This window comes from Pelmatolapia mariae, linkage group LG7 (assembly GCF_036321145.2).
Source record: "Pelmatolapia mariae isolate MD_Pm_ZW linkage group LG7, Pm_UMD_F_2, whole genome shotgun sequence".
Lineage (NCBI taxonomy): Eukaryota > Metazoa > Chordata > Actinopteri > Cichliformes > Cichlidae > Pelmatolapia > Pelmatolapia mariae.
In genome coordinates, this window is record NC_086233.1 from 17,418,563 (window position 1) to 17,446,553 (window position 27,991).

The 27,991-nt window shown below is 39.3% G+C and overlaps 1 protein-coding gene across 1 annotated transcript; it reads right to left on the reverse strand.

Annotated features, from left to right (window-relative positions):
* Nucleotides 1–27,072, reverse strand: si:dkeyp-72a4.1 (uncharacterized protein LOC100148058 homolog). The gene is made up of 4 exons (XM_063478192.1): nt 26,990–27,072; nt 8,053–8,177; nt 1,115–1,220; nt 1–627 (listed from the first exon to the last, which is right to left on the reverse strand). Exons 1-4 carry the CDS (start codon nt 27,027–27,029, stop codon nt 575–577), a joined length of 324 nt encoding a protein of 107 aa, XP_063334262.1. The 5' UTR covers nt 27,030–27,072; the 3' UTR covers nt 1–574.
* Nucleotides 27,073–27,991: the final 919 nt, after the last annotated feature.

Here is a 27,991-nt window from a genome sequence, read left to right on the forward strand (position 1 = left end):
TCATCTGCTCTCATCTGCAGCCCACCCTTGTAAAACTGACTTAGTCTGGAAAAGTAGAGTTAGATGTTAAAATGAGCTAAATGGCTCCCTCTGATGGTGATGGTTGGTGAAAGCTGCAAATTCCACTCCAAATGAACCAAGCCTTAAAGTCTAAGAGCCAGGTTTACTAAACAGGGTGCACCAGCATGTGAGTGCAATCTGCAAAAATTTCTTTTAAAAGTTTGTTTTAAAACATGTATTTCAGTAATAAGTGTAAAAAAATAAATAAAAATAAAACCAGTTCACCTTCGAGAAGGGAAGTCTCAAAAATACATATGCAACAGTCTCTTGAGGTCTCATCCCTTACACAGAATCTTGTAACTGTGATGTCGTTGTAAATACTAAATACACATCTCTAAATCTTTCCCAAAACTAAAACAGATAAATGGGGAGGGGGGGGGGATCACAAAACTAAAAAAACTTGAGCATAAAGCATGTGCAGCAATCATGGAGTCGGAGCTTGTCATCCAAAAGCACCATAGCACAGCTGGCTCCACACCGGCACAGCATCGGTTGGAAAGCTGGTAGTGGCGTCTCATTTGGACTGATTTCGACAGATTTCAGTGACACAACTGTCCACACATGTACCTTTAAAAAAGAATTCAACACACTATTATCACATTGTCATAAAAGCAAGAGGAAAAAGTCCAGTGTAACTGCAGCACTTGGAAAGAATATTTCCCTATCTCTCTTAGCCGTTAACATGAGACGGCACAAGTGCAGAGAAGTGCTACAAAGCAGCAAGCTCTCCATCTAGTGGATATACAGTGGAAGAAAAGAATTTTCTAAGTCTCACCCAGGCATGTAAGCAGCTCAAGACCCAGTTGCCTCAATTAGTTATGCGACTGTTTATATCACAAAGAAAGCACTTCTCAAGATAAGTTGTTGACTAAAATTCTGCAGCTTTGGAGACAGAGGACTGAATCTAAATAAAAAAAACCTCATCAAAAGTCTCTATTCTTAACATATTAACAGAATTATCAATCACTCTACTTTAAGAAAATGCCTTTTAGAAAGCAACAGGAGTATTACTAATAAGTGCATGTGTATGAAAGCGTATCCTCGGGCAACTCACCGCTCTCGGTGGACAGCTGGCTGTGGAATTCTGGAAACTGTGTTTCCACCGGGACGCTGATGGTGCGACGCAGGAGATGTCCCCTGGATGACGCAGAGCGCCTCTGCTGCAAAAGCAAGAAATGCATCTAGCTGAGAATAAGAGTGATTCAAAGGGACACAGATGCAGAGCAAATCATTCAAGACAGATACAATCCTCAATAAATTCAAGTGAAAAAAAAATCAATAAAATAAAAATCGCAAAATAGATAACACAGAAGAATGGTTAAATAAATGGTGGTGTTAAAAAACAAAACCAAAAAACTAATGAATTACACAGACAGGCGTCACTGAGTCTCCTTATCTGTTGTTGTGGATATTCTGGTCACCATCTTTAATGCCGTGCTAAGTCATCAGCACACAATAGCTGTAGCAGTCCTGATAAATTAGCAGTCATTGACTAAAACAGAGCATCCATTAGTGGCACATCAGTCAGTGTCTGATCATATCATCCGACTGCTTGCATACCAAATGTTTGGCTCCAAACGATTAGTCAGACAAAGGAAGAAAAGAATGGTTGTGGTGAGAAAAGTGGTGAGTTGGGGGAAGAAAAAGAAAACAAGAGAGACAGAAAGGGCCTGTTGTCCTCGAAGTGGAGTGATAATGGCTTATCGAACATCCTCACACCTCTCAACTCAATGCAGCACCCTGTCTGTCTGCTTTTCTGTTCCTGTGTTTCATGTCCATCTGTTTATCTCTCTTTCTCTCTCTGAGTTCCTCTCTGAGTCTCTCCCTCTGTTTGCCTCGTGGGACTTGAGTTTTAAGGACAGCTCGAACTGACAGCATCAGTGATAGTGTCTGGTGGCAATAATGACTTTGCAATATTGGCTATAACTTGAAGCACGTTTCTCCAAGACAGTCTGCAGTCTTACATGCGCTACAGTACTGCAGATTCTAGAACACTGGTTTTAAGCAGCGACTGGAGTAAAATCTGCGGCTTTGTTGTGATAATCAATTATTTAAATCATCTTAATCACCCTCTCATCAAGCTATTAATTTTTCAAGCTCAGTGACAGTGTAATAATTTATCTGAAGAGTGAGCGTACTCTGCATTCGGATGCCTAAAATATTGAAAGACTAGAGATGAGATTTTACATAACCTATGCTTCCTTTGCTCTACAAAGGTCTTAACCTGAAACAATGCAAATGTCTAATTGACCAGTTACATGCATTTAGGCAGCAACTCTGTGGATTTAGGTATGTAGACATGGTCAAGGCAACCTGCTGAAGTTTAAACTAATGATCAGAATGGGGAAGAAAAGTGACTTTGAATGTGACGTGAATGTTGGTGCCAGATACTCAGGCTGGTCTGAGTATTTGACAAACTGCTCATCTGCTGGTATTTTCCCACACAACCATCTCTAGGGTTCATAGGGTTCAGAAAAGACTAAATGTCCAGTAAGCAGCAGTTCTCTGGCTGGAAATGTCGTGTTGGTGCAGGGGAGAATGGCAAGACCGTTTCAAACTGATAAAATGGCAACAGTTAACTCAGATAACCACTCTTTACAACAAAGGTATGCAGAAGAGCATCTCTGAATACGCTTCTGCTGCAGAAGACCACACCGGGTGCAATTCCTGTGAAATGGAGAGACATGGAAAACACAGCTGTACTATTGCCGACCGTGCCCATCTCTTTATGAGCACAGTGCAATCATTGTCACCAGATTCCAATCCAGTAGAGCACCTTTGGGATGGCATGGAGCAGGAGCTTGTATTACGATTGTATTACGGTTCTGAAGACAGAAGGGAGTCCAAAACGGTACTCAATGATACAAGGTACAAAATGTGACTAATGACGTAGTGTAGTGTAGATTTAGTGTAATGACTGAGTGGATCACAGTGTGCTCTAAAGACCCAAGGAAGGCTTCACAACAAGCTAGGATAGTATAGACTGTAGAAAGCCTTCAGATATCACACCTTTGTTTCAGTTTTATCACCTACAGTTCGCAGTGCAGCCCTCAAAAATTTAAAACGCCTGACAAATTTAAAACTGGTATCAACTCAGCTTTGCCTCTTTTTGCCTGCTGTTTGTGTTTCTAATTTTCATGTGTTAAGGAAGAAACAAATTGGCTTTACAAATCACAAAGGACTTGCATGGATTACGCGAGCATCGGCTGTCGTCACGCTATGTTTTTCACATCTTTCTCATAACGGTTTGCAACGCACAAATAAGGAAGAGGAACAGGCGTAAAAAGACAGGACTGATGAAAGCAGAGATTAAGTGAACCGAACAAGACAGAAAAACAGAAGACGACAACAGATGAAACGAAAAGTCAGAAACAAAAACAATAAAGAAAAGCGAGTATTTACCAAAAGCCCTACAGCAAACATCATCACAGCAAAGAAAACAATCAAAACTTTTGTTCAAAGACTTTGAGTCTCGCTGTACTTCTACGCATTGATTACTTTTTTTCTTTTCACTTCCACATTTTTTTTCACTTTGGTAGCACAAAGAATGAACACAGAAAAATTATACAGCACAATTACAGCTTAAGACTTAATTTACTTTTAAAAAAGGCAAGCCCACAATAAATGGAGCCGTAAACCTTTTACCGAGGTTGAAGTCATGTTTTCTTCTAATCTTCTTATGTCACTTTTTATTTTTGAACACGGAGAATGAAGAAATTAGAGAGTTTTTTTTTCATTCCTTCAATTTCAATTGCTTTGTTTTTCCACTTGCCCACCTCTGAGTATCAGGGCACACATCACGGTTGTAGGCCTGACCAGCTAAATACCATGCTGGACCATGCTGGTCTGAGCTGAATGTATATGTAACCCTGTTGCTGTTAGCCAAATTTACATTGCTGATGTTGATTTGCTAACGATAGTTTTTAGTAGCATAATGCTTGGCTAAAGCTAACTGAATGCAACAAAGAAAAAAAGCACACACACACACACACACACACACACACACACACACACACACACACACACACACACACAAAACAGAGCAAAGGCTCATAAAAAACCACCACAAACAACTTTGGGGTGGCAACAATGTGACAGAAGAGCTGCTAAACAAGCTAACAGTAAACGGCTAACAGCAAACGTACCTTTTTCTCTCTCTGTGCAATCATTTGGGCATTTTTGTTTCTGTCACTTCCGTAGTTATCGTTCCACATTATCATTTTCCCAAATACACTTGCGTGGTGTTTTATGAGATTTTGTTTTATTCCACTTCTTTTGTATTTATTTATTTTTTGCTTTTGTAACATTTTTTTCTATTTGCTGTTGTTTTCTTAAGTTGCAGCATGTTTGACCTTTCAGGGCCGCCATAGTGGCAAAAAGACAAATAGGACATCGACAACCTGAACAAACCACCATATCAATGTTGAAAAACAGAGGCCTGAAACAATGTTGATGAATGCTATGAAAAGTAATTAATATGTGGACAGAACCTGCTTGTTGTATATCTATCACATTTAGCAGACACACTATATGGGCTACACCTTCTAATTTTTAAATTCAAGTAGTCATTCCCATTGACGCAGGTGACTAAAAATCAAGCATCGAGCTATGCAGTCTGCTTTTACAAACATTTGTAAAAGAACAGGTCATTCTGTTTAGGTGTGGCACTATAATAGGATACTCCTCGATCAGCTGTAAGCAGTATTATTACAAAGTATAAATGTTTAAGAACCACAAAAACCCCATAAAGTTACAGAGTGTGGGTTAGCAAATGCTGAGGAGCATAGTGCTTTTAAGTCCCAGATGCTCTGCTGATTTAGCAGCTGCAGTTCCAATCTTCTCTGGCATTAACATCAGCATGAATAGTAGTGTGCCAGGAGCTTCATGGCCTGGGTTTCCATGACAGAGCAGCTCCTCTAAGTGCAACCATTGTTGCCAACTCCTCAGTAAGGAAAATCGCTATTGGCTGTCCTAAAAGTCGCTAGAAGTCGCTAAATGACGTCATCGCCTAATTTGCATAATTGGTCATGCTAATGTAATTGTAACCCATGTTGTTGGAGAGAGAAATAACAGCGTGGAAGAGACATAAAGTGAGTAAGAATGTCCTAAATGCATTTAGAATTTATTTAGAACTACAAATTAAATTTCTTTTAGCAATTATTGTTTTTTTAATGTCACAATTCCAACCCTGCTCCTTTACCCGGGCTTGGACCGGCAAAAGTGACCCGAAATTGGCACTCTGGGGGAGTTACTTTGTGTGTGTGTGTGTGTTTATAAGTAGTTTTAAACCTTGTGATCCACAAAACAGTAAAAGACGAACTGACTGCGTTGCAGTCATTGCGGGAGCAGCGGCCGTTTGGACGCATTGGTGTGAACGTCTCCTCCCCTGATAGCAGCTGGGGGAGGACTATCCTCCGCCTGTGAGCACTTTGGCACAGGTGAGGTGCCTATGGCAGCACCGCTGCTTGTTAAGAGTAAGAGCGATATGTGTTTTCACGTCAAAAAGTCGTCATAAATAAGTCTCCAATAACACCAGAAAAAGTCGCCAGATTTAGAAAAAAAAGTCGCTAAGGGGTCTGAAAACTCGCTAAATATAGCGACAAACTCGCTAAGTTGCCAACACTGAGTGCAACATGTAGTCCAGTACATTTGTGTGTAGAGTGTCAATAATAACAGACTGAACTGCTTTTTTTTCTTGCTTTCCAGTGAACTATCAACATCATTACATGCACCTGCACATAAACATCATAAAATACTCATATAAAGAGCAATCTCTACAGGAATGCATGCTAAATGAGCATTAATGAAGCTATTGTTTTGTTGTTGTTTAGTCAAACCACTCACTTTGTGACTAAGTATAATCCTCAGCTCAGAAGAAAATGTTACTAAAATAGTTGCCATTACATAAATGTCCATTAAGTGTATATAATGGTTTGACCCTGAATGTATGATTGCTTGTTCACTAGAGGTGAGCTTGTTCAGCTGTCAAAGTCAGGTCATCACACTGTTACGGTTTGCTGACATGACAGAAATCCAGCCGTGCTAAGAGATAACCTTTTCAAGGCTGGGTCTCTAGATGGATGCATTTAAAAGCTGTTGTCCTTTTGTTGTTGAGAAACAAAAAGCACTGTGGAGGAAAGACTGCCAGTGGGTCGATTGAAATTACTCCTCCCTGCAATTATTGCTCTGTTTCAGTGTGGCATAGCCGGGTAATTGCATACAAAGAAACACTGAAGCCATGCTGTTCTTCCCAGTTTCGGTAGACACACTGGTATATTGAAAGGTTTGGTAAATCCAATAGCCATGCCTTGTTTTTGTGCTTTTGGTCATCACTATTTTAAAAGTTAATGCAAAGGTTCCTATAGTCCCTTCGATAGGGGATGTTGCGGGCTGCTGCTGCTGGCTCTTAGATCAAAGCATCTGTTGAAACTGAAACATGAGCTGCCTGGCAACATTATCCCTAAGACATCACTGCAGTAAAAGACAGCTCTGTGAGGACAAAGGAGATGTTCTGAGCATCCTGTATATTCAATTACTTTTTCAGAAGTCCCAGTTCGAGTAATTTATTCCAGTATTTATTCATTTAAAAGGGGTCTTATATAATGTGATTTTTTGTGCCATTCATTGCAGGCTTGAATCCGCCTCAGCCTCAACTGTAATCATCAGATCATTTCATCTATAGCTGCTTTATACAGAAAGTGAGCCAAGCCCCACTGTGGCTCAATCTGGTACTGCAAAACACACACACACACACACACACACACACACACACACACACACACACACACACACACACACACACACACACACAAACAAACCAAAACCTCAACTGTTTTCTGGCTTTACAAAGCAAATCCCTGCATTGTAAGGTCAGTCTGATCATAATAAATGATTGAAAACATGTTACTCTGTGTAAATAATCATCTACTTTGAGCAAACAATTAGACAGTAGTGTTTTTTACCATTAATATTAGACTGGCTGCGTAGGTCGGTAGTATCACAGGCCTTGAATATTACAATATTATCTCTGCCAAGGAGGTTATGTTTTAGGTAGCATTTGTGTGCGTGTCATTCTCTCTGTCTGTAAACATGATAGCTTAAAACATTTTGAGTGAATTCTGATAAAACTTTGTAGGAGCGGAAAGTGGGGGAACTGATTCTTACAAGTGTGGCGTGTATTGTCAACATATAGAAAGTACTCTATAAAATTTTAAAACATCATGTATAATTTGACTTCTGACCTCTCCTTTATGGTCAACAAGGACAACATTAGTGTCTGTCCTCACATGTGCGCTTTTGGAAGAATGGTCAAAAATTCCCATAAACACTCCTAAACCATAAAGAGTTGAAGCTGTATTAGCTACAAAGGGTGGGCTGACATCATATTAAACTCTGTGGATTAACGATGGGTTGTCACTCAAGTTCTTACTTTTGGCAATACTTTTGGCAGTATAGTGTATATTGTCCAATCCCTGCTATATCTAGGGATGTATGCATTAAATGTGATGAAGAAATTAAGGCAGCTTAAAAACCATTAAATGGGCTTTGTTGTGGGTATGTGGACACTTTGAATATAGGCTTACAAAAAGTTGCTTCACAAGGACAGGTTACTGCTGAGTGGACAGTGCAATTTAGATTAGCGTGTTGACTCCTGATCTCTGCTGAACCGGACCTCTAATCTTACGGAGACTTGCATAATCTGGCGTGACACTAATAAAAACAATGGAGGCAAAGAGCCAGCTCACCCAGCTACTTACAGACCCTGCACGAAGATGAATTTAAATGTGATACTTCAGGTTTCACTTAGAATGTTTGGTTTGCCCAAACATTCTAAAAAACCTTGCAAATTTGGAGATGCAATAAATCTATGTGGAGAAAAATTAATATAAGAAAATAAATTTGTAAAGAGGGGGAAAAAAGGAAGAAGAAGAAAAACAATAGCGACACAGAAAGATGACAGACAAGAGACTGGACTGTAAAGTCTGCTCTCACCACCTCCTCTTCATTCAGAAGCAGCATCTGACAGTCAGCAACCACACAGTACTTTGGGTTCCACACACTTCGCTCTTCATAGGAATGACCACGTGCCATCCGGTGTCTCAGCGGACACCGCGTATCTGAAGAGGGAAAGAAGAGACAAAGCACAGCAACAAAGAATTATATCAATTATAAAGGCGCAGAAGAGGCATTGTGTATTTAGTATTTGTGCGCTTGATAATAGAGTAGAATAAGATATCATAATTATATTCTTTAAAAAGTGATGAATTAAGCTGAAAAGAGGAGATTTAATGGGCCCCACATCTCTGGGAGAAGAACTTGTCCAAATAACTGTTTTGCTGAGCAAACGTCCAAACTCTCCTTAATCACGAATGGCACCGGAGAGGTAATGACTACCGCACGCTCTCCACTTTTTTTTTTTTCACTTCAATCATTCTGTGGATGTCAGGTGAAGAAAGAAACCATTTAAAAAGAAACTGAGACATGCGTAAATTGGATTCTCTAGCATCTGACATAAATCTCAGAAAGGCACTGCATATGTAATTCATCAAGCCCCACACGCTGTATTACCGTTACACTACGTCAGTCAACACTGAGCACATTGAAAGACTTTTATTCCAGTTCACTTGAGTGATTAAAATGTAAAAAAAAAAAAAACAGCAAAAAAACACTGAAGCTTTTCAGCTGTACTCCCTGCACACTGCATGGCTAACATCCACCACAACATTTCAACACCTGCTGTGTGAATGTCAGCCAGAGGCAAGTGAATGCAGCATATGGGTCAGGGTGTGCTACTCCGATGTTACTGTACATTCCCACGCTTTCACCAAACCAGGTAGCTACATGCAGGGGTGCTGTGTAATAAATGTTGTTGCATCACTCAACACACTGTGTCCTCTTCCTTTAGAGGATTCATGCAATTATAATTGTATAAATAAATAAATATATAATTATAAGGAATATTTTTAATACTTGGATGAAAATTCTTTCCAGTAAATAACCATGGACATCACCAAATGCTGTGTTTTCTCTCAACAATCTTGAATCTTGAATACTGCTTGTTTGTGGATCCCTCTGCCTTCAGTTTTGTCTTCAGTAACTGAAAAGTATGATCTATTGAGCTGAGTTGAGGTGTCTTGCATGGCCATCGAATAATATCCCATGTCTTTGGCTGGAGATAATTGCATACTGCAAAACAATCTCTCTCGTGTTGGTTTTGCAGTGTGCTATGGGTCATTATCCGTTTGCACTGTGAAGTACCTTTCAATCAGTTTCACGGTATTTGGTTGAATCTCAGCAGAGAGAGTAGCTCTGTACATTTTAGAATTCATCCTGCTTCTTCTAGCAGCAGTCAAGTCATCAATAAACACTGGTGACCCAGTTCCACTGGCAGCCATACATGTCCATAACAAAACATTCCCTTCTTCATGTTTAATGCTCTTTTAGTTCTCAACACTTTTCTCTTCCCATCATTCTGGTGTCACTTAATCTTGAATGGTTTGTATTAATCTTGAATAATCTTGAATTCATTTGTACAACAGTTTAATTTTTTTTCCAGACCTGGACAGGCTCTTTTAGTGGTTTCCCAGCAAAGCCTAATCTGGCCTTCCTGTTCTTGAGTGTAACCAGTGGTTTGCACCTAGTTGTAAACCCTCTGCATTTTCATTCATGAACACACTGATCTCCTCTCACGTTAGTTAGACGGGTTTTTCTTGACCAAGAAAAGAATCCTGATCATTTAGTTGTCTTGGCAGTGTATTCTTTCTTTTTAAGAACGTACTAGGTTGTTGATTTAGCCACATCTGATGTTTTTGCTATGTTTCAGGTTTATTTGCGACCTTTCAGCCTAATGAAAGCCTACTTTACTCGCATCAACAGATCTTTAAACTTTTATTGATAGTTTGAGTGAACAGCTACGGAAAATAAGATTAAAAAACTTGTTTTATCTGCTTAATCTCCTCACGAGGCTATAAAACTGTTTGTTAGTCAATCGTCTAATGACCTTTTGGCCTCCAAAAATGGGGAACTATGTATAAAAATGTCTCTAATTCCCAAACAGTGAATGCAGTATTTTTACTAAACCCCTTGGTCTTCTTGCCCTTCCTAATAAAAGTGCATAATCCTAGCTACAGTGGTGGCAGTAGTACTGATATATTTTTGTTAGTTTTAGTTCGTTTTCTCTAGAAAAAACAGCTCACTTGTGAGCTGTTGACTATAGGCTGAACTTAGTAAAACTGCTGTTTTTGCTGTTGCTAGTCTCTGTTAGCTGTTGTTAGCCTCTGTTAGTTGCTTTTTGCTGTGAAACTGTCCTGGAAGTGGACGTAACTTTGTTGAACTCTGATGCTTAGTGAATAATCGCGAGACAGGAGGGTCACATGTCTAATCTACTGATAATAAGTAGTTCTAACAATAAGGAATCAATAAACATGCATGCATGTTTTTGTGTGTTAGAGCCCTGATTTCAGTTCAGGAGATGAGGCTTGAGGTGAAGAGGATTTTATTAAGATGCTGGTGGCTTGTCTCTTTTCTTCTTGTTTTTGCTTCTTTGGTGAAGGGGATCCCATCTCTGAAGATACAACGTAGTCATCATGATTCATATAATTACAGAAATGTCTGCAGAAACTAATTAAAATATCCCTCTATGGCAGTCAAATTCAAGTTCTCTTCTCCTCATGTTTCAGTGGCCCTACAGCACCTTTAAAATTCACTGTGGTGATGTACAGAGGCAATAATAAAGTCATACAAATACTTATGGACCTAACTATATAACATGCAGTATCTATAAAGGCAAAATTGATTTAAAAAGTAATTACAAAGACACCTAAGTCTCAGTTTACTTAAAAGAAAAAGACAGAGGTCCGTCTTGTTTCTTTTACACAAAAAATGTGTTTATGCTTCCAGGTAGCATCCTTGAAACTGGAGGTTATCATTGTTGCTCTTTGAAATGTAAAACTGAGAGAGTGCTGTCAAATACTCTACAGTCATGCTGAGTTACGAGAATATTCAATGCACTGCGATGCACTGACAAGTTTTTAGCATTTCATTTTTTAATAATCTCAGTTGCAATATTGTGTAATTAGAGCTTGTGTACACTGCCTACTGGTTTATGGTTGTGTCTCTCATATCCCAGATAGCCTCATAAGTATGCAATTAGAGAGTAAGTCCCGAGTGCACAAACAAATTAATGCGCAAACATACACAGAGATACACTTTCAGCATATGGCAACTGTGTGATCAGCTTACAGTCACAAAGTGGACAGGCGAGGTCAAAGATAGTTTTCCATTAGCCAGAGCTTCTTAAGAGACAGGTTTCTAATCCCGGTGCTGATTAAATTATGCAATTTGAAATCAGCTGCATAAGCTTTAGCGTTATGATACAGAAACAGATAGAAAGGCAGAGAAGATCAAAGTGAAGGAAGTCTTCTGAGTGACAGGACATTGCTAAGTCTGTCTACCTTCATTTCCTTGAACTGAGCAACGAGGGTGAGGCAGAGCTCGTATGAAGCGGAAGTGCTCCAAGTGTTTAAGACTAACACTTTACATATTCTGCTGTCAGTCAATACAGCAATGCTTCCTCGGGTAAAAGCCTCAGTTGACATGCACATACTGCATTTTCCTCAGAGGAGTATACTGTAGTACATAAGCACAAGTGCAAAACGAGGTGCACCCACACTCAATATATATTTTGTAAAAAATAAAAGAACAGTAATTAACTGTCTCTTCAGTGTGTCTGTCATCCAACAGACTGACTCCTTTCCTTCCTGAAGTGCAGCGGGCGACCGGAGTCCTTGCTCTACTCTGTGGCCTCAGGGAACTCTGTGTAGTGGCACATGAACCTGTTCTTCACCTGCTGGGGTTAGAGTGACCCTCTCACTTGCAGAAAAAGGCTTCTGTCACCAGCGGCAGTTCGTAACAGTGAAAGTCCAAATCTGTCCAACAGTGGGACAAGAGACAGTGGTGGCTGTGGATGGGAAACACCAACTGGGTAGTATTTTTAAAAATTCATGCTTCGGAAACACAAAACACAGCCCATATTAAAATAAATGATACACACACACAAAAAACCACTATAGGCATAAGATGTCCACTGCATGAGGACATAATTATATAAGAACCATACAATACGAACCAAATAAATTGTCTTTTTGGTAGACTGGCAAGGCATTCCCCCAAATGAGTCAGGTTACTCAAGAAAAATGGTAGCATATGCTCTTGTCCAGTGAGTGTGAATCTAACATGTGTCAAAGCCAAAACTGTCCTTTTGTACATTTTAATCATATACTAAACTTCAGTGGCTCCATAGTGTAGAGGTTTACCCATTCACCTATTAAACTCAACGCTCCCCAGTTCAGTCCCAGAAGGGCACACAAATTCCTTTGGGGTTGTTTCAGGAAGGGCATCTGGTGTAAAAATCTGCCAACTCAAACATGTGGCTGTAACTGCTGTGGTGATCCCTTTTGGAAAAAGGCAGTAGCCGAAAGTAGCTCAGTCACAAACTGAACAGATGGCCGCACCTCAGAAGTACCAGCTCGTTAACACAGAACGACACAGTACAGGAAAACAGACGATTTTAAGATAAAAATGTAAACCGGGACTTTTTTCCCTCTTTTCCACAAGATGATCTCAAATTCTTTGTGTTGTCATTTTGAATCCTAACACCAGCAGAGATATGGAGCCTTGTGCGGCGTGCGGAGGCTTTATGTGAGCTGCTCAACTAAAAAGAGGCCAAAAATTGTCTCTGCGCCAAACCTCAAAGTGATAGAGCTGTAATGACAAGTTTCATTATAGTAGAGGAAAAAGATGAGTCTGGCAGGCTGTTCAGAGATGGGGAAATGCAGATTCGGTGTTTGTGGGTTTTTATGTCCAGCCAGGTTCTAGAGAGGGCCAGGCTGCATGGTAGAGGTGGGTGGATTGATCCAAATTATCCATAATATCGAGACCAATGCTGGTATATGTATAAGAGTAATACAAGCAGGACAGGACCTAAACAACAGAAGTTGAGCCAAAGTGCTTTAGAGACAGGCACATTTACATTCCAGTGGTTCAAAAAGCTAAGTTTCAAGATACATAAGAAAGCTGATAAATGTGTAAACCATGACACACCGCTCTCCGCTACATAAGCTGACTTTATAGGTTTAAAGTATTAGCAATACCGGCCCTGTATGTACTTGGTATTGGATCGAATCAAAAATTGACAGTATGGGACAGCACTACTGCATGGTACTGGTTACTAAATGCCTCACACTACCTACCTGTATCTGACATATCGGGTTTTTGGGAGCTGGCTTTCACATGTGGTACAGCAGCTTGTTTATTTTTGGTGACTTGTTGAGGGCCATGTGAACCAAACTGTATATGAGAAGATTATCTGCAACATGCAATAACATAACTGTGAACATTTTACTTTTTCTATCAAATTAACCCCCCATGTGACCCTCAGTGTGATCATCCTTTCTCAGTGTTACTTTAATGAAATTGAGTTCAGCTCTGCAGCTCTGAAAGAAAACAATTTGTTTGTCGAAAACACCTGGTGAATGCCACAAGAATGAATGTCTGCAGGCAACAGTGAAGCACTTCCTGGCAGATTTGGAACCATATTTCTCCAAAAGGAGTTGGAAACGTGGTTTGGTTGTGAGAATGATTACTTTAGATTGTTACTCATCACAACACAACCAGGAAGGAATCCAATTTATTCAAAAAATCATTCTGCTGCATGCTAACAATCCCAAACTAATAAGCACAAGCATCCCTGTAACAGATGGTATGGTCCACACAAAACACTGATAACAACATCACTGAATCATTCTGGGAATACATGAAGAGACTGAAGGAACTGTGACCATGCACAACACAGATACAACCTGGCAGAATGATCTTATCTTTTTTGTGGGAAAGCAGATAATTGTTTTTTTTTTCTTCAAAAGCCATATTAACCACAAGTTATAGTACAAGCTCCCACACATACACTGTTACATGTAAAAGAAAACTAGCAAAGTCTAAGTATCAGCAACCAATATATTACTTGCTGACAATTAACCATTAACCACATACTTATCAAACTTTACCAGTATCAGAAAAAAAAGAAAGAAAAATCATCATTCAACACTTAAACAAGGCTTATGGCACACCCTAGGGAAAGTTAGCAAGTTAGGCTAATTTTGCTAGATTCTTTTGAGTATAAATAACATACTATAGAATTTGATAATTTGCATGCATAAATAACTTTGTGTACACTATGTAATAATAGACAAAGTTAGAAGAGCGAGTACTGCTATCTCCTGGTAAAAAATCTGGGTAGTGGAGAATATATGGATTTACATATGGAGTTTTAGTCAAGCAGCACTCAAAGAAACAACAACCACCCAACACGAAAACAATATTTCACCAGAGAAGGAAAAACAAATACAGCAGACTAGATCCTGTGCCACAGGGCAACTTCAAGCTGGTGTCCCAGCATTATTATGACCAGAGCCCTAGTACCGTCTCCAAATTGAAGGCCAAGTCAGAGACAGGCCTTGAAGTGGGCGTCCTACAGCACCACAGGAAGACTATTTCCTCACCCTGTCAGCACTTGTAGGCAGTCTTTTACAGATTTCTACAGACACATATCAGTTGGAAACCAAGGAACTAGAGTCTGTAGGATGAGTGTAGAGGGATCTAATTCAAGGTGTCTCGAGTTCAGCATAAATTTCTGCAGTCTGACATGCTGTTGTTGGTGGCTGGTCCACTGTGTTATATCAAATGTGATGTCAACACAGGAGATTTCAGAGCACTTCATGCTTCCTTTTGCTCACAAGTTTTATGGAGATGCTGACTTCCTTTTTCAACAGGATGTAGCATCTACCCACAGTGCCAAAAGCTTTGCCAAATGATTTACAGATCATTCTATTACCCTGCTTGACAGGCCAGCCAACTCGCCTGACTGGAACCCCAATGAGAAACAGTGAGATATTGTTATGAGGAAGATGGGAAACACCTGACCCAAAAAACAGACAAGCTGAAGGCCACTATCAAAGCAACCTGGGCTTTAATAACACCTCAGCAGTGACACGATCCAATCACTTCAATTTATATTAAATGACCTAAGAACAAGTACAGAATGTGTAAATGAACATATGTTTCAAAAGTTGGACATTTCTGTATTGTATTAGTGTTTTAATTGATTGTTAGGACTATTAATAACTTGTGATACTGGATTTCATATTCTCATCAGCTATACATCATAACTATTGAAAATAAAACATAAAAGTTTGAAATGTTTCACATTACATGCAGTGAATCCAGATTATGTGAACTGTTGTTAAATGTTTTTTAATCAAATTATTAAAGATAAACAAACTTTTCTCACCGTTTTACTTTTTTTGAGATGCGTTTGTAGATATAAAAATGTAACCATCCATTTTATGTTATTTACACTTTGCACCTCACATCACTTACATAACATTTCCATCAATATAAAATACCTACGACATTACAGTGAACCATTAGGTCTAAATAGGTCACTTGATTACACACACAGCATTGGTTCCCCATGTGCTGTGTCCCTCCTGAAGCCACAAAGTGCTTTTCTGAATAAGAAGTGGCACATTCACACTGGTTCTTTGTGAAGTGTTACCTTCCATTGTGCCACAGTTATGTAATAAAGCATGTTTTTCAAATTAACAGGAGCATCGAGAGACAGTAGATCACATATTCATTGGGCTTGTGTGCATTGATATTTGTATGTCCATGAAAGTCCAGTGTCACAGATGAGTGTGTTTCACTCTGGGTGTAAAAGATAAGGAGTGCTCCAGTCGGATAGCAGATATATGCTTAAATCTAACCCAGATGACACATGCTTGGCCACATTGGATTTGCATATATTTATGGCCATGCTGTGTTGCTCCCTCATGTATTTTACATATTACTGGCTGACTGAGTAGCTCAATAATGGCAGAAGATTAGCATTTATTACCCCTGCATCAATAGCGGCGCTTAGCAATCCGATAAAAACTACTCGTTGCTACAGAGGCCTTCCGCCATGGTGTATTGGCAAAAAGAATATGAAATGGTTTTAAATCAATAATTTCAGTTTGAAATGTTCTTCTGTGAACAGTGTAGTGAGTGATGGCCGAAACTGAGAGATTGGAAGCAAAAACAGGTGTTTAGGCTGAGTGGTGGAAATGTCATGCCAACCCTGGCTGGAACCTAATCTGACGAAACTTTACAGCGAGGTCTTAAATTTAACTTCCTTTTTTGTGGATGTTCTCCGGTTTGTTTGAGGTTACTATTGAATTGCCATGAGAGAACAGTCGCTGCACCTACAACTCCTACATGTTATGGATTTTTAACCTGCCAGCTCATCCGAATAAAACTCTTACAAGAGTCTTACAAGGTTTGGATAATATCCAGTTCCAGACGTATAAATAAGACCCAACTTTTAGCTTGCTTCATTTGTTTATGTTTCACAGTGTTGCTATAGTGTATCAAGACCCACATATCTTCTTTATATGATCGCGTCTTTAGACTGCTCAAAATTTCATTCTAATCCCTAATGGCAGTCAGGGCGCTGTTGCCTATGTTGTAGCGGTCTGTGCGTGCCTCCATGGATATGCTTCCCCAGACTATCAAACTCACCACCACCTGGTCGTGCTGAACGATGTCACAGGCAGCATAGTGTTCTCCATGGCTTCTCCAGAAACATCTGTCACATGTGCTCAGGGGGAACCTGTGAAGAGCAAAGGGTGCCAGTGGTGCAGCCTGCCAATTCTGGAATTCAATGACAAATACCCATCGCACTTTACAATGCTGAGGAGTGGCACTAGTGGATGCCAGGCCCTCGGGCCACCTCCATGAGGTCTGTTTCTGATTGTTTGGTAAGAGATATTCACACCAGTTTCCTGCTTGTTACACCCCACTTAAAAACGAAGTTTTATTAGAAACCGTAATAAAACTCTTTAATTTAACCATTTTGCCTCTGTCTCCTTTTTCTGACCCGGACACTTTTTGTTACTTCCCCTCATCGCCTGGACCCCTTTTAGGGGAACGTAACACTGCTGGAGGTCATTTTGGTCCTCCAGAATCAGATATCGGCCTTCCTGATCGGTAAAGGACCTTCTATAGCTGTGTCCTGCTCTCCTAGAGTATCTTCTGCTCCTGGAATTTCCTCCTCCTCCTACTTTTGAGTCTGTGCTAGGACACACAGCAAACATTCTGGTAATGGCACACATTAATGTTCCAATCTTAGCAGGAAAAAAGTCAGTGGTCTCTACCTGTAAAACCATTACTGTTTAGGGGTTGTCTTATTGTTGCTCCTCTACTGTACCTTTTATTAGTTTAATTAACACCAAAGCAGCTGAAACTGATTTATAACCCCCTCTGCTACTTAACTGACCAGATCAATATCCCAGAAGTTTAACTGACTTGATGCTATACCCTGATTAAACAGTGTTCCTTTAATTTTTTTTTTTTGAGCAGTACAACATAGAGGGAATAAAAACATTCTGGTAAGATTGTATCTTTGCTCAAACTGATAAAACAAACTCAGGTGAAACTAGTGACATTAGGTGGGCTGTGTTGCATTCAGGTCAGTTCCAGGACCTTGCTTTTGCATGTCCTGACTAATTAGAATGTGGTATAGTTTCAGATACCAAAAACTGGGAGTGCAGCCTTGATTTATGTAACAAATTGTGCATATCCCACTACACACAAAGCTGGTAGAATGTTTAAAGTTTCAAAGATGGAAACTGACTTGGGAATGGGATATTACAAGGTAATACGCATTCATCATAAACCACTGAAGAAGCACTTAAGAAGAGATGCATCCTTTTGAGTAGTAAGCAATAAATCCTGCCTGTCTACATGCTGCTGGCTACACAAGTACCTTTGCCCTAATGCAGCAGTAAGAGAGATTTAGAGCTGCTGGATTGGCTCCACTTGTGATCGAAAGCTTCATCTTCTTTTCTGCTCATACAAAGCTACATAGCAAAGGCCACAAGTTAAGGCCACATGCAGAGACGGTGATTGAACCTCCTCTCAGAGCTTTTCAGAAATGCCATGCAAGCATATAAATGTCACGGGCCTGCCTGTGACTTAAAGCTGTGCACCGCCACCAATCACAACTTAAAAAGAAGTGACAGACATGATGAAAGCACACAAATAAATAACTTTTTAGTCTTATTCTCACATGGTTTGGAGAACTTTACAGGCGTCATTTGTAGCTGTGTCACGATACTCTTGACAACTCCTCATTTTTGCTGTCAACAGACTCAAAGATGAAGCCATACTAAAGGCACTTAAGCAATATGAAGCTACTACTGGCATAAGGCTAGAATTGCTGTGTAAACCACATGGTGTTGGTGCAAAGCTCACGAAAAGAAGTGAAGTATATGCAGCTCTTTTTTTTCACATGGCATACATTAGGCTTGAGCAATTTTGTGACTATGGTGCATCAGTTAAAATGTAATGTACAGTTCTGACAAGTGAGAAAACGATCACAAATCTTCTATGTGTGACAGTGTTAAAGCTTCTTTGAAGAACGGTCACTACGCTTGGCAAAAACAGACAGATACAACCCTGGTAACTGAAAGCAGCCTTTAGAAAATCGGTACAATATGATCATTAAAAAGAATGGACATGGTCAGCAACAATAGTTATGTAAGCTGTGATGTTTAAACAATACTCAGTTGGTAGTTAAGTGTGCCAAGAAGTCTCCTTCACACCATTGCACCACCTTAACCAGCTTGAACCACAAATACAAGGCATTCAAATGTTACAGCAGACATTGGTGAGTTGTAGCTTCAGTTATTCATAGCGAACAGCAGTGGCAGCACAGGTACTGTTGCATTCCTATAACCCTGAAGCAGTCTGGCCATTTTGCTTTGACCTCTAGCATCAAAAAGATATTTTAACCTGGAGAACTGCCGCTAATTAGATATTTTCTCTTTTTTTGGACCTTTTTCTGTAAATCGTGGTAAAGAGCAGTTGAAGAGGTGTGACAACGTGCACAAAACAATATAGCAGCCAGCACTGTTGCTTCTAGATGCTTTGTAGATTCAAACTCTTCATCACAAATCTTCATATAGGAGTGTAGAAGAAGGGCTGCTCTTTTTTAACCTGGCTAGTTCGCCATGGTAACTTGTTGTCTACACTTAACCCGAAGCTTCAGTTTGAAAGATAAAGCATCGCAATCACACAAAAACCTTTCCATGACAGTGTCGTTGAAGCATGAATTTTTTTTAAATACTTTTAAAATACTTTTTTAATACTTTTTTTAATACTTTTTTAATACTTTCAGAATTTTTTTTAATACTTTCAGAATTTCAAAAAATGAAGAGAAGATGGATTAATATTAAGAGATATTTGTATTTATTGATTAGTTTAACCTTGATTTGTTAAAAAAAAATCTTCATTATGGGCTAACATCAGAACTAAATTCTCTTCTTGAGTGTCATGCTTTTCACTGGTACAATTTAATGTTTTGGAGCTCTGGTGTGCAACCGTGACATTATTATGATTGCATAATTATGTGCTTCAAAATAATGACATTAACTCATGAATTTACCAGAATAGCAATATTCCGTGGTTGCACTTTGTAGCTGTTTTTGCTGTAATATATTTTTACAGATACATCTCAACTCTCCAATTCTCCTCCAGGTGGCACTGGATCAGTCCATTTTGTGCAGAAGGGAGGTGTTGCAAGCCTCCTTCTCTGTAAGCACACAGAAAGCTTTGTTCAATTCAATTCAATCAATTCAGTATGATTTATATAGCACAAAATCACAGCAACAGTTGCCTCAAGGCACTATGTATTCTAAGGTAAAGACCCTACAATAATACAGAGAAAACAGAGAAAACCCCAACAATTACATGATCCCCTTTGAGCGAGCACTCTGGTTACAGTGGGATGGAAAAACTCTCTTTTAACAGGAGGAAACCTTCAGCAGAACCAGGCTCAAGAAGGGGCGGCCATCTGCCACAACCATTGTACTAGCCATCGTCTCTGGCTGGTGTTTTAGGTTTTGTTGAGCTAGCTAACACAAAGAAAGTCTAGTTATTTTAAATTTGGGTCATAGTAAACCCCTCTGGTCTAGCAGTTGCTCATTTTCCTACAGCAAGGTGCTTTTATTGTTTGTTTGTCTTAGACTTTCAGAGGTTAAATGAAGAAAAAATTGAAAAACAAATGATAAATAGAGACAAGTATATTCATATTTTTGAGCACATGGCACTTAAGTGAGGCGGTTGTGCATGTGTTTTCTAAAATTATTTAAAGTATGTAACCACTGGTAATCAGTCTCTTATCAAGAGACGGATAAAACTGTGGACCTTTTCTCTATGATCTGATTTATGTGCATGGAGAGCAGAAAAGACCTGAAAGTCTCACAAGTTGTTAATGCTGATGGTTTGGATGGTTGTTTGTTTATTGGAAGGAGGAAGGTGAGCTGGTACCTCCTGCTGCGTCTGCTGGCACATCTGTTTCGATTCAGGATGACCGTCCTGTTAGTACGCTCACACTTTGTCTTTCATTGGTCCTTTGGAAAAACGAGCAGTCATTTTTGCCACCCCCCCCCAAATTCTTTTTAGCTAGCTGGCTTTTATTGAGACAATGTTTGAAAAAGTAATGTGGCCCAACTTGTCAACAGTTCTCTTGTTCTCTGAGGAACAACTGGACTGTGAAAACTATATGTGGAAAAAAAAACCTGTGTGTGCACAAGTAACATCGTGTCCCTGTGAGCTTGTATGTGATGACAAAGAAGAAATAAACAAACAAAAAAAGCCTATAAACCAATTATAGATCATACTTGAATGCAACCCCCCCTTCAAAAAAGAATAGAGTAGATTTTGAGCCATCTCTCTTGGCTGGTGAGTAGGAGTTGTGTAGGCAGTGCTACACTTGACATTAATGGAGGATGTTTTTTTGCACCGATCCAGACTTTGTACTCCCTCGGTAGCTACTGTTTAAGCATCATTTGTCTGCCCCTCAGTCAAAAAGGAAATGTTGTTAATGTATATTTCTGGACACTGAACCTCTTAACTGACCTGCTTTAGACTAGGGATAAATGGACAGGATGCTCAGTCTTCATCTGAGTATCTGAATTAATGATGGCAATGCTGCTGCTGTTTTACTGCTGTCTAAAAGCACAGGAAGCTCTTTATTCTTATTTCCTAAAGTCAATCCTTTTATTCCACTAATAACCCAAAAATACTTAAAGTTGTGGAGCAACTATACCTGCTGGAGGTAATTCAGAAACCTGGAGGGCCTTTTAAAAAAGTTTGTGAAACTAAGCCGCAAGATCATTCCCCATAGTGTGCTTACACTCTATTCATAAGGAATGCTAAGCATTAAAAACATGCTTAAAGTAGACATGCAGTACTCATTTCCAGCTCCATATTTTTATTCTTTTAATAAAAGATTCAAAATAAACCTCATTTATTTTATACTAGACTTCATCTTTGGTTTAAAATAAGACATTCTTCCCTCCCTCAATTCAATTCAATTCAATTCAATTCAATTCAATTCAATTCCATCTCTGTGGCACCAAATCGCAACAATAGCTGCCTCAAAGTAGTTTATATTGTGAAGTAAAGACCGTACAGTAATACAGAGAAAACTCCAACAATCAGATGTCCCTGGTAGAACCAAGCTCAAGGAGGAAACAGGATAAAACCCACTGTGGAAGAGAGCCAAAGATAATAATAACTAATGATTAGATGCAATGTGCTTTATAAACAGAGAGTAAAAAGAGGTGAGTGAAAAAGAAAGCCTAGGGCTATTGCAAGGTAACTTAGAAAGAGTTCATATCAACTATGCGCTTTATCAAAAAGGAAAGTTTTAAGTCTAATCTTAAATGTACAGATAATATCTGTGTCCTGAATCCAAATTGGGAGCTGGTTCCACAGAAAAGGGGCCTGAAAGCTGAACGTTCTGTCTCCCATTGTACTTTTAAATATCCTAGGAGCCACAAGTAAGCCAGCAGTCTGAGAATGAAGTCCTCTAATGGGATGATAAGGTACTATGAAGTCTTTAAGATAAAATGGGGTCTAATTATCCAAGACCTTGAATGTGAGGAGAAAGATTTTAAATTCAATTCCGGATCAAATATGGAGAAAATGAAGAGAAGCCAAAATGGGAGAAATATTCTTTGCTGTCTTTCTAGTCCCTGTCAGTATTCTCCCTGAAGCATCATGGATCAATCAGGGAGGTTTTAGAGCAACCTGATAGTAATTAATTACAATAAAGCCACTATCCTTGTAAGTCAATAACTTTCTTCTGATTTGCTGTCTCTTGCAAACTTTGAACAGTAGGTGGAGCTACCGTGATTATCTGCAGACTGTGACTTAGATGAGGCTGTTCCCTCTTGTCATACAAACATCAGACAAACTCAAAGGTACGAAACGACGAAAAAACTGAAATTTATTGTTGGGCTTGTGATTATATAAAGCCAGTGCAGATGACAGTCAAGAACAATAATGGACGAGGTGAGAAAAGCAAACTTTTTGAAACAAGGCAGCTCAAGGAAGAGAGACGAGGCTGAAGCCAGGCAGCACGTGTTATTTGGAATAGTGGGGTGACAAAGAAAGCCAATCATGTAACTTGGAAGTGTGTTTGCTCTGCTTCACCACAGACCTGGACACAAATACGTCCAAAGCTACCTTTCTGGACCCATTCCCTAATTAATTTACTACAACAACTTGTAATCCTGGCTAAGGTGTCAGTTGGTTGGCTCTCTCTCCCTTCAGGCAGTCAGGCGTAATTGCTGGCACTTGCTTGGCTCCAATATAAGGTCAGTTCATGTAGCATTGCCATTTATAACCAGCCTGAGATGCAGACGTTGAGTTAGCTAAGGCCATTTAGAGAGTGGGGATGTTTTAGTGGAAAGAAAGAAGCTGTGTTCAGGGTCATTTGCTTTCTTGATTATGTACTGTTCTTATGTTGGACAGCTGATGCAATTTTACCCTACCACATCTTTTCCTTTTGCTTCTCCCTATTGCGCTTCTTCAAACTTTCTTTTCTGCTTCTTCTCTGTGTAAGACAGCATTGCACTTCTTTCAGGCTTTTCTTCTATTTGTTGCAGCGACTCTTGTTTATGCATGAACTCGTCACAGCTACAAGCAGTGGAAAATAACAACAGCTCCCCAGCCTCAAAACTCAAGCAGCTGTTTAGAACTGGCGTGTGTTTGCACTGACGTTGAATTAAGAACAGAAAATGATTTGCCACTGGATTGAAATGTTACACCTCAAATCCGAAAAACCAAAAAGAAGAAAAACTGCCATATGTTTCAGACTGAGTTTACCATATAATTGAAAGGAAATGGTGCGAAACATTTTGCCTAGGTTGGCGATTTGTATCAATAATTTGCTCCACGAGTTTTGTAACCCTACATATCATTCTGTGGAATTTTTGCTGATGGACATTCCTTTGATAATTGTGGCCTAGCATGCATGAGGAAAGCTAAGCACAAATTACAGCTCCGTTTAACCCTTTATGAAGCCCAATCCTGATTAAGAATGGTATCTTTTTACCCAAAAAAGGGTTTTATGACTACGTGCAAATTTAGGCAGCCAGCATATGGTTCACGCAGGTGGACAGACACATTAGTGAACGTGTCGTATCAGAAGGTGGAGATTTATGTTCGAAATATTTTCACTGTATTTGAAGTGGCTGTTACATTTTTTAGCTCTTAGGAAAATTTTTAGTCCGCATTGATAGTTACAATGAAAGGGCTGAGGATTAAGAGACGTTCATCTTTGGTCTCATTTTGTATAACATGAACTTTTGATGAATAAAATGTAAAATAGTGCACACTGTCCATGGTCACATTAAATGGTCTGCTATTGGTTTGTACTTTGAGGACCCTGTTTTTTTTAAACCATGTTACATATTTGATGGTTTCTCTGGTTTGTTGCTGCTGTGTTTGAGAATACATGTACTTGCGTACGAAATATATTAAATCAAGGGGAAAATGTTTTCCCTCTTCAAGGGGAAGAGGAGAGAATTGTTCTTTATGTGCTTCGTTATTATTGCTGATTTTATTGAGTACACTGTTTTAATTTCCTGTGACATACAACGATGGTCAGAGTCTTTTGTGAAAATGGAGTTTGTTTCAGGGAAATGCTTGCTGCCAGCTGCTTTCAGTACAGTTTGGTTCTTTTTGATTAAGAGTTTTTTTTTCACATTCAAACTGTTGTAGAATCTGTGCCAAGGCAATCAGAAAAAAAGTACTGCTGTCAAAAAAGGAAACCACAGCGGCATGCAGCTGAAATGCAAAGAGGCTGACAGGGACGATTCTTTACTTTATTTCTATATTGAATAAATGGTTTTGCTGATGGTTTACCTTTTTTTTTCCACTTGCATTTAACTTCCTGTGAACCTTCACATTTCTCTCGTGCACTCGCACAGATTATGTAACCCTTCTGACCAGCTATTATTGTCAGTGCTGAGGTTCCAATACAACACACAGAGTAGATTCTGCTTTTCTTGTTCATATAAGGATAGCTCTACTAATAACAGCCTTTCGTCTATGGGAAGTACACATCTGTGACACGATCATCTCGGCACTGTGCAGCCGTGTTTTCTGCTGTTGTCTTGCTCACAGACGAAGAGCAGCAAAGGAGATGAGAGTGATTTCACTTGGAGCCTGGATGAAATTTGAGATGGGTGACAGGTGTCATGTCAGAACAGGAGCAATGTGTCAGTAAGTAATGAAGAACACTGGGGGAGCCACTACTATTTTGTCTTCCAACTGCCATAATGCACAATACAGCAATGTTAGCTATTTAAATAAATGCCAACTGCAAAGTCACTGTTTTAAGAGTGCAATGAAGATATTCACTACTTAACTGTAACTCAGAGTGCTGTGAAAAAAATATTTCCCCTTTCTTGGTTTCTTGTTTTTTTGCCATGCATCCTCTTAATCATAAAAGGCCCCCTTGCCCACATTAACCAAAATAATGGGCTAAATGCTAAGATAAAAGAAGTTAAACATAACTAGATGGGAAAAGGCATCAAAATTAGAAGAAATGTTCTGAGAAAAAAATCCCCCTTATTTAACACTTAGAGACAACTTATCAATATTTTATTAATAGGTTTTTTATGTACTTGGTGATAAAAAACAAACTATAAATACATCAGTCAAGAACTATGTTATACAGCTCGACTGATATGGGATTTTTAAGACCAATACCAACATTTGGTTATTCAAAAATCCAATATTCCAATATTTTGGTGCATATTTTTTTTAAAATAAAAATATCGAATAAAAGGAAACAAACAGATTTTCCTTTCATTTGTTACGTGTATTATATATTCACTCATTTATACTCTGCTCGACTGCTTAGCAAGTTGTATTTGTGGTGTTCAAACACGTGTGTTGCCATCAGGGACGAGGATAAACTATGGAACACCAATATTCATAATTGTTGAATATGGGTGTTTCTCCCAGCTCTACTTTGCTTTTTTATTGTCATTAATCAGCTGTTATAAATGCCAATACCAATATATTGGCTGATAATAACATGTGACAAACAGGTCAGGCTCTATTAACTTGCACATAATCATTTTCAGTGTATGAAGGAGTCTTCACATCCTACTTAAGACTACTTAAGATCAAAACTGCCAACTAAGAAAGAAAGAAAGTTACATTTTATCAATGTGTTAAAAATAAATAAATAAATAGACGAGCATTTGTTTACAAAATGTAACATGGACTGATGTTTCTATGTCAATTTTCCATTACTTGTATTCCTCTTTTCTAATAATTCCCAGATTTAGCTTTTCTTCATTTTCTTCAGTAGGCAAATGAGGGGACTGTCATAGGTTTAGCTTAGTACCTATTAGTTGGTCAAGAAAAGCTCGAGACAGAAATGAGTCAGGAGACTGTTAGAGTAAGGTGCTGAGCTAATGTAGCTCAAAAAACAGACAAACAACACTCAGTACTGTAAAAAAAATACTAATGCTAATTAAACTAAATCATCTTGTTACGTTTCATAATTTAATCAGTGCCAAATTATATTTGTTTTTGGTGCACTTTTGGTTTATCCATTTTTTTTTTTTAACTTGGTCCTCTTTACATTTACAGTTTCAATTTGTTTTCTACACCTCGCCAAGTTTTTTCAAACTTCTTGTTCTCACTAAGTAGCCTTAATTAGGTTGATGCTGAGACACATTAACAGAATTATCAAACCTTTCATTGTACAATAAATCAAAGTAGGCTTCACTGAGGACGAATTTATCCCCCTGGCTCTAATCAAATGGATTACACAACAAACGGCCAATGAGTGCGAACAGTCTAGTTCCCAACTCAATACCCAGCAGGATCATCCTCATCACCGAGGACAGCTATCAACCTCCACAGACCAAGCACAGCAAATGTAAATGCACTCTTCCTCAGCCCGAGCTACTTGCTTTGATCTTTCGTGGTTTAAAATTCACATACGACCTGCATGCAAATTATGTTGTCACTCTATAGGAGCAAGCTCAAACAACACTTTCTGGCAATCAGCTGCAACCTATTAAACACTGTAAGTTGAAGGAAAAAGCAGCACAAGCCTTGTCAGTATATCTAGGTCAGAAGAATGCAATGTTTTCTAGTCCGTATCCACTTTCTCAGCTATGAAGTGAGGTAGTCATAGTAGCACGAGCAACTCCACCTTAATGTACTCTTTTAGCACTGCCATATGGAAAAAATACAACACATACACACACACTATGTAATTTACAGTTACAATCATCATGGTTATCACCTCTTTTAACACAACACTTGCACTCATGGGCATGCATACGAAGCAAAGAATTACACAAACAGAAAGTGCACAGATGGATACAGAGAGGGAGAGAACTGGAGAAAGAATCCAGAATTCTAACTCTGAAGTAAGGAGAGGAAACATGATGAATAGTGATGACAAGAAATGGGAAGGAAGGCAGAGAAACACAGATCTTATTCTTGCCTTTACCTGACAGGGAATCAGAAGACATCTTTCCCTGCTGCTGCATCTTGAACGCTTGATCCAGATTGTGTGGCTGTAGAGTGAGCGAGCCAGCACGCCTCACTGTGTGTGTTTTGATGACGGAGTCTGTGTAGCAGCTCGGGGAGTGAGCGAGCGAGGAGCGAGCGAGCAAACAGAGCCAGGAGAAAGGTGCGGGAGAAGAAATGAGCTGCTTTTATTGCCTCGTCAAGTGTCTCCAATCTCATTCTGACTTTCTCTCATTCCTGCTCTCACTTGCTGCGAAAGTGGATGTGTTGGACTTACATGGAGCACATGTACTGCAGATGAAGATTCATGAGGTACACAGGGGCAGGGAAATGGGAGGAGCACGAGGAGAGAGAGGAGTTGCAAAGGTTGAAGAAGAGGAGGTGCTGAGGAGAGGAAGAAAGCAATCACCTGCTAGTGTGGGCTTACTCAGTCAGGCACTGAGACATTATTCTTTCCTCTCCTCTATGTAACCTTGCAACGCAGAGCGCTAAGCCAGTTCACAGCTTACATGTACTGCATCACTTTGGCTGTGTGTGACAGATCCAATCTTTAGTGAAACTGCATTCTAAATGGTATAATACCAGCATGTCTACATGAGGGCACGTAGGAAATCCACACGCACATTCTTAAGGCTTGGGGAGCTTAGTATAGTGCACAAAGAAGAGCCACAAGTGCAGAAAGCTTTGTTCTTTTGTCTTAAGCTGATGTTTGTATGGAGACAGGTCGGTTAATGTTCTGTTGTTCAAACTCTGTCTCCAGTATAAATAAATTAAGCGAGATTAGAACTGAAATTCTTAACAACCTTGGCGGCTTGTAGGATGAATGACTTTTCGCTTTCACTTGATTAAAAAAGGCGTAACCATTAGATGACATCAGATGTGCACTGACTCTACAATTCAAGGAATACACCATGTTTCTGAAACACTGCGGGATTTATTTGCACCTGCGAACATACCTGTCATTATGCATTAAGGCTGTCAA

Bases quoted from the DNA above. Each gene is read 5' to 3' on its own strand.
- si:dkeyp-72a4.1 (XM_063478192.1), bottom strand. From the start codon at position 27,029: ATGCAGCAGCAGGGAAAGATGTCTTCTGATTCCCTGTCAG. The intron at 1,221-8,052 runs GTGAGAGCAGAC...TTGCTTTTGCAG, and splicing joins TTCTGAATGAAGAGGAGGTG to CAGAGGCGCTCTGCGTCATC. The intron at 628-1,114 runs GTGAGTTGCCCG...TCTTTTTTAAAG, and splicing joins CCAGCTGTCCACCGAGAGCG to GTACATGTGTGGACAGTTGT.